At 38.4% G+C, this 7,878-nt stretch overlaps 1 protein-coding gene across 2 annotated transcripts; it reads left to right on the forward strand.

The window, feature by feature from the left end:
* Positions 1 to 2,086: 2,086 nt before the first annotated feature.
* LOC125205310 (delta(12)-fatty-acid desaturase FAD2) lies at positions 2,087 to 6,337 on the forward strand. 2 transcript variants are annotated; one of them, XM_048104157.2, is made up of 2 exons: positions 2,087 to 2,225; positions 4,927 to 6,337. In XM_048104157.2, exon 2 carries the CDS (start codon positions 4,938 to 4,940, stop codon positions 6,087 to 6,089), a length of 1,152 nt encoding a protein of 383 aa, XP_047960114.1. In that variant the 5' UTR covers positions 2,087 to 2,225; positions 4,927 to 4,937; the 3' UTR covers positions 6,090 to 6,337. The 2 variants fall into 2 exon arrangements, with proteins under 2 accessions (XP_047960114.1, XP_088916853.1); XM_089060727.1 differs by lacking the exon at positions 2,087 to 2,225 and adding an exon at positions 2,380 to 2,434.
* Positions 6,338 to 7,878: the final 1,541 nt, after the last annotated feature.

Raw genomic sequence — 7,878 nt, forward strand, 5'->3', positions numbered from 1 at the left:
ACTTATTCATATGGATCCAGAAATTTTTTTGTCGTACCACTTACTACCATTTACTATTAAATTTTTATTAAATTACTATTAGATGTTGATGATCGATATTTATTTGGTAGGCCAAATCACAACTCGCATTGATAATAGCATTTTAATTTTACGGCGATTTAATGTCGACTAACTTAGTTTAAGATATTTGGCCTTTTGAACTTAGAATTGGCAAATGTCATTTCATAAGTTTGATACCATATGCGAACTTAATCGCACATATATACGTGGGTGTATCAAACTTGGTACTCTCACATTCTAACTCACCCCACTCACATGACATTATTAAACTAATACTCTCTCCATTCCGCAAAAAGTAGAGTCATTTCTTTTTTATTCAAAAAAATTAATAAAGAGACATATAGTGTATTAAATTAATACTCCCTCCGCCTCTTAATATTTTTCACTTTTGCCATTTTCGTCCGTCTCACATTAATTATCCAATTTCATTTTTTACTATAAATGGTGAGTAGGTCTCATATTCAACTAACTCATTTCACTAAATTTTTCTATTCACTTTCTTTTACATTTCTTAAAACCCGTATCAAAATCATAGTGGACAATTATTGGGGGACAGAAGGAGTAGATAAGGGCATCCACTATAGGGGCGGCGCGCCGGCCGCCCCCTTCCCGGCGGCGCCGCGGCGGTGTATAGGGGGGAAGGCGTCCGCCGGCTTTGCGGCGAGGACGGGCCGCTGGAGAGAGAAAAGCGGCGGCCGCCGCGCCTACCTATTGCGCGGCGACACCGCCGCGGCGGACCGCCGGTTTCCCTTTTTTTTTTTTTTTTTTTTAATTTTGAATTTTTATTTAATTTATTGACTTATTTAAATAAATATCCACCAATTTGTCTTCCACTCCACACCCATTTTCACTCCACCCCCAATTTCACAACCCTAGATTTTACCGAGATGCACGGGAGAGACGAAGATTCACCCGGCACGGAAGAATCGGGATATGGATACTATCCTTCTTCCCAGCCATCTCAGCTGTGGGGATCGAGTCCCACCCCCCGGAGATCGAGTCCCAGTGCCCCTCCATTCCAGTCGTGGTCACCGACATCCCCGCCATGGCAACAAAGCCAATATCGGGCTCAATCTTTTTAATTTTATTATTTATTGTCTCGTTCTTTAATTATTTTTAGTCCAATAATTTTAATTGTAAAATTGAATTAAAAAAATACAACAAGAAAAATAAAGTGAAAGTTGTCCACCAAAAAGTGTCCACTATTGCTGCGGACACTTTTTTTTGGGGCTGTGGACAAATAAAATGGGGCTATGGACAAAAAAAAAAAAGTTGTCCACCAAAACTTGTCCACCTATAGTGGATGCTCTAATAAATGACTCGATCACCATGGAATGGAGGAGTATATAAAAGTGGAACTCAAACGCTATTAACTTGTTCAACTTATTTTCATTTACATTTCATAAAATTTGTGTCGAGTTAAATGTGAACTCCTATTGTGAGATGAAGGGAGTATAAAAATACTTCCTCCGTCCCATAAAAGTTGAGTCGTATTCATTTTTAGTCTGTCCCAACAAAGTTGAGTCATTTCCTTTTCTAACAAAAGACAAAACATCTAATCACTCTTACTTTATTCATCATTTACTTTACTCTCTCTTATCTTTTTTACTTTTTTCATCTCTCCTATTTATTTAATATAAATTCTTAATCTTCGTGCCGAAAAGTCTTATACCAACTTTTATGGGACGGAGGAGTATAAAACTGATGCGCCATCCTGTGTAAGGAGATGTACAGAGACTAGCAACCTTGCAAATTTGCAATCTCAACAAATTCAAATGCATACCACAGGAAATGTATAGAGTTTTGCAACCTTACCGTATCCACGAATTCAAATATATACCGCAGAAATGAAATCTTACAATATAAAGATTTTTATAAGTCACTCTAAAATAAATGAGTGGTGAAAATTGCGGCAATATCATAGAAAAGGAACAAGAACAAGTAGCAGCATTTAGGTTGGTGGGGCCCATTGGTGTGGAGTGGGCCCGGGGGAAGGGAAAAACGATAAAAAGGCAATTTAAGTAGTGAGTGTTGCCCACTGTTTTGTCACTCACGTGAGCTCGCCTCTATTTATAACGCTGTGGTGCCGGCCACCTCACTCCGCACCGCACCTCTTCCCTTCCCTTCTCCCAAACAGGACAGACAAACCTCGCCTCCCTCTCTAGGTTCGTTTCCATTTTTTGTTGCTTAATGCGTTTCGATGTTTCCTAATGTTGACTGTCTCTGTTTTTTTTGGTGGATTGGGGGAAATGTGCCTACATTTCCTGTGATTGGTGTTGTGTGGCTCCTAATCGTTTGGGGATTTTGGCGATTTTAGCTGTGCATGCGATTTTATTTAACCGGATGGATCTGGATTAGCTGTGGATGTGATTGTGTGAGATTTTTGTGAATTTGTTGAGTGATCTGCCGTCTCTACATGCTGAATCTGGAATAATGGATTGGATTGGGGGTGTTTGTTTGCTTTTTCCCCCTGTCCATGAATTTAGCAATCACATTTTAAAATACTGTTAATGTGGTTTGATTTGTGAATCTACAGTCTATGAGTTTGGGTCTGGATTGCTGATTTTCACGTTTCGGCAGCTCCTTCATGTCTGCACTTTCCCGTAGCTGTGGGGAATTGAAAAGGAAAAAATAACTTTTTTCTGTTCTTACTTCCTAACAATTTTCTTCTTCTGGAGTAGGAGATATGACTCACCATCCGAGTCTCAGAAATATCTGCAATATATTAATTTCAATGGCATAATGTATATGCAATTACACACTGCAAATGTTATTGCGTACATGCACAGTCTGAATTATAGTACTCCCTCCGTCCCAGAGAAGATGTCACATTTGGGAAATGGCACAGGATTTTAGGAGATGTTATTTTGTGTGTTAAGTGGTGAGAGAAAATATAATTTTATAATTGATGTGATAAGGAATTTTTTCCAAAAGAGGAAATGTGACATCTTTTGTGGGACAGACTAAAAAGGAAAGTGTGACATCTTTTGTGGGACGGAGGGAGTAGTTTTTATCCACCTTGATGGGATCTGCTGGCAGATCCAGATTTTCTCAGATTCTCTTGTAGGCGTATTTTTAGTATTTTACCACAAAATCCGACTTTGTAGATGCAAAGTATATCAAATATGGACCCACTAATTAGTTTCGGTTGGTGCTAACCTTTATGTTAAAAAAGACACTAAAATGCTGCCTTCTCATTTTTGGGCCACCATTTGCTAGGGGTCGTCTTTTCCTAGTCTCTAATAAAAGTTAAATTATTTCAATCGGCTCCAAAATCTTAAAATAACATTGTATGTATGTGGTAGTGCAGTTCATCTATTGTCTTGTTCACTTGATTTCTTAATGAGATAAAATATGTGCATTTTAAGCAATTGTCTCATTTCCAATACTCATACTTAGCTTGTTTGTGCATCTTTCGTTTACATGTATTGCCACTTTCAAACTTGGAATGCTTGTTTGATAGTTGGGAAGGATTTTATTAGAGCCTCAACTTTTCACATGGGCAGACAGGACAAACTGCTTGGTGGCCATGTCTGCTTTCAACCTTCAGTGTTTTTGTTTTTTAGTTAATATTTTATCTGCAGTTTTCTGGGGTTCTATATTTTCGACATTGGATTTGTTTAATTTAACCTATTTGTAAGTAAAATATTCTGTAATATTCTCTTTTATGTGATATTATTATTTAGCCAACTTGCTTTGTCCATAAAGTTGTTTCCCTAGCAACTATCGCCCAACGACCCTTTTGATGTGACTGCTCCTATTGTTGTCAATGGAAAATGGGCGGACAATGAAGGATGCAATGCTACACAGGCTGCAGTCTAAATAACAACTGCTGCTTATTTCTTAAGGCTAATAATTATCTCGGGGGCCACAAATAATAATTTACCAACTGTTTAATTAGGTGGTGTTGTAATCATGCTGTATTGTCCAATAAGTGGTCTTAGCTCTTAATGCATGAACATTACTTCTTTGCTTAAGATGCATCTTTGAAATTCACCTTCTCTGCAGTTTCCATGGTCACATCAATTTTTATTTTTTTTTTTTTAATTATTATAAATAGTCACGGTCAAAGAAATGTTAAGGGGAGCTTTCTAAAATATGTTGCATGAGAAAAATTTACATATAATTAAACTGGGCCCGGTTATCTCTTCTGATTGGATATTGTGATTATTGTTCTGTTGATAGCCTTCAAACTGTGCTTTATGCTTATGTGAGGCTAACTTAAATAAATGTAAGCGTGTGGTATTAAGAGTGTTGGATGTATCTTAGAAAGTTTTGTAGATGTGTAAGAAGTTATGATATTAATTGAATCTTGCTTGATTTCTTTGTAGATATCAAGCCAGGATACTTTCTTGTAGATGTCTAGGATACTTCCCTTAGGGTGTACCGTGTACATGATTCATATGAAAGTTTAATAACTTGAGTTAAGGGATTAATGCTTTATTTTCTTAGTTGCCAAGCATGTACATTTTTTAATTATTTGTACTTGTTTCAGTATTAGTCAATTTGTGTGGTCTGTAATTCCTGTTCTTCCATGCTATAAATATTTTCATTGCCCAATATTAATAAAATAGTATAGTTGTTAAAAGTCACTTTGCACCAATGTTTTCACAATTACTTTTTTAAACGTGTTATCCAATGGAATTAGCTTGTCATCATTGTTCAATCTTAGTGGGCTATATGGTACCACTAGCATGTAGACAAGTTAGGCGCAGAATTTTAAGTCAATTGAACTTTTCATATAGTTGCGTGATGAATTTGGATGGTAAAAGTACATTCATTTGATTTTGTCATGTAGTAGTAGCTTATAAATAGTTGTTACATAAGGCCAGTGTTTTGAAAGTGACTAACACTTGAATTCTGCAGGTCGCTTAACAATGGGTGCTGGAGGGCGTATGTCCGTACCCCCTGCAGAGAAGGCGGCAAAATCTGACATTGTCCAACGAGTTCCGCACACAAAGCCTCCATTTACGCTCGGTGATATCAAGAAAGCCATTCCACCCCATTGTTTCAAGCGATCCATTCCTCGTTCATTTTCCTATGTCGTATATGACCTTGTCTTTGCCTCTCTGTTTTACTATGTCGCCACAAACTACATCCATCAGCTCCCCCACCCACTCTCCTACCCTGCCTGGATTCTATATGGGATATGTCAAGGTTGCATCCTAACTGGTGTTTGGGTCATCGCTCATGAATGTGGCCACCATGCCTTTAGTGACTACCAATGGCTTGACGACACTGTCGGCCTAATCCTGCACTCATTCCTCCTAGTGCCGTTCTTCTCTTGGAAGTACAGCCACCGTCGCCACCACTCAAACACTGGCTCACTCGAGCGGGATGAGGTGTTTGTCCCCAAGGTCAAGACAGGGGTCAGCTGGGCTGCCAAGTACATGAACAACCCACCTGGCAGACTCATCACCCTTGTTGTCCAGCTCACTCTAGGCTGGCCTCTGTATCTTATGTTCAACGTTTCTGGAAGGCCTTATGACCGGTTTGCATGCCACTTCGACCCAAACAGCCCTATCTACTCTGATCGTGAACGTGCTCAGATATTCATCTCTGATGCAGGCATTCTTGCCGTCACCTATGGACTATACCGTCTGTCTGTAGCCAAAGGACTTGCCTGGGTTCTCTGTGTCTATGGTGGTCCATTACTCGTGGTTAATGGATTCCTTGTCTTGATCACTTTCTTGCAGCACACACACCCTTCCCTCCCTCACTACGACTCATCAGAGTGGGACTGGCTACGCGGGGCCCTATCCACAGTCGACAGAGATTATGGTATTCTCAACACTGTCTTCCATAACATAACGGATACCCATGTTGCACATCATCTGTTCTCGACCATGCCGCACTACCATGCAATGGAGGCGACAAAGGTTATCAAACCAATCCTGGGAAAGTACTACCAGTTCGATGGGACGCCAGTTTTTAAGGCCATGTTCAGAGAGGTGAAGGAATGCATCTATGTCGAGCCCGATGAAGGCGAGGAGAACAAAGGTGTGTTCTGGTACAATAACAAGCTTTAGAGTTGTGGAAGCAATGTAGGAAATGCAGTTTCTGGGCTCTGTTTGTTGTAGGAGATTCTGCTTTGTCTATGGTTTAAACTTTAAAGTCTAGGTTTGTGTTGGTTGCTTGTGCGTTCCAAAAAGGTCTTTGTTTTCATGTCAGTTGAGTTAGACTTATTAGAACTGTTGTGTTCTATTTAAGTCTTGGTTTATGTTGGATGGAAATAAGACTGTAATAACTATTTATGTATTGTTGTCTTAAGCCGGAACTTTCGACTTGTCAAAGCAAAGTTAATTTAAGATGAGATAATACTCCACTGTTTGCTTGGGCTGAAAAGGGCTGTATAGCCAATTTTTCAGCCCACATTCAATTGTTTGGTTGTCTTGTGACGAAGGTGGGAATAGAATGATAATTCCATTCAAAAGGAATGGAATGAGAAGGGAATGGAATGAGAAGGGAAAGGAATGAGAAGGGAATAGAATGATAATTCCATTCAAAAGGAATGGAATGAGAAGGGAAAGGAATGAGAAGGGAATAGAATGATAATTCCATTAGGGCTGTATACAACTCTAAGGCCTACTTGATAGGATGGAATGGAATGAGAAGGGAATGGAACGAAGGTGGGAATAGAATGATAATTCCATTCAATTCTTGTGCTTGGTAAGTACAAGGAATGCAAAAGGAATGGAATTGTTATTCCTTGATTGATTTCATTCCTATGTTTGATATCTACAAATTAATATAGAAATAGAATGGAATGAAATATGAATAATTAATATGTTGATTCTATCAAAAAAAGTACTACACACACTTCATACAGTTGTGAGCATGGAGTGATGTGTTATTGTGAGCAGAGATTCTATCATTTCGCTTGAAAGCAATTTTATTTCCCCCCTTTACCTTCTCAATCTCCAATTGCGCAAGAACCATCCCCCTTCCGTACGCTCGGTTGAACCAATTGGTGATGCTGCCGTAGTGAAAGACAGCGGCAACATTGGGCTCATGTTTATCATTTTTCAAAGATTTTGTTAATCAACGTGGTACAAAGGAACAAAATAAGGCCCTTCATGGTATAGTGGAATGGAATGACATTCCTACCTTTATTCTATTCCTTTGCTTGGTAAATATTTTTGTTAGGAATCACCATTCCTTTTGGAATGGCCATTCCATTCCAAATGAGAATACTCATTCCATCCATTTAGCTAAGGAATGACCATTCCATTCCGTGCTATTTTCCTTTCTTCTTATTTTAAAATTTAACAAAATTATATAAGTATATTTTTATATTATATTTAAATTTAATATCATCACAATTTTATAATAAAATAAAAATTAAATTTTTTTTAATAATTGAAAAATCCACACACACACACTAAACACACTTCACACACTTTACACACTACACACATTTCACACACTTTACACACTACACACATTTCACACACTACACGCACTACACACATTTCACTCACTACACACATTTCACACACTACACATATTTCACACTTCACACATTTCACACACTACACACAATTCACATACTACACACACTTCACATATTTCACACACTGCACACATTTTCACACACTTCACACACTTCACACAATACACACACTACACACATTTCACACACTACGCACATTTCACACACTACGCACAGTACACAAATTCAAAAATAGGATGCCTGAAAATGTGTTAAATGTGAGTAGTGTTTGTAGTGTGTGAAATGTGTGTAGTGTGTGTATTGTGTGTGGTGTGTTAAATGTGTATAGTATGTGTAGTGTGTGAAATGTGTGTATTGTGTGAAAT

Source organism: Salvia hispanica, chromosome 6 (assembly GCF_029641045.1).
Source record: "Salvia hispanica isolate PSC_SH4W2 chromosome 6, Shi_PSC_v1, whole genome shotgun sequence".
Taxonomy (NCBI): Eukaryota; Viridiplantae; Streptophyta; class Magnoliopsida; order Lamiales; family Lamiaceae; genus Salvia; species Salvia hispanica.

Excerpts from the sequence above, each read along its gene's own strand:
- LOC125205310 (XM_048104157.2), top strand. The coding sequence starts at position 4,938 with ATGGGTGCTGGAGGGCGTATGTCCGTACCCCCTGCAGAGAAGGCGGCA.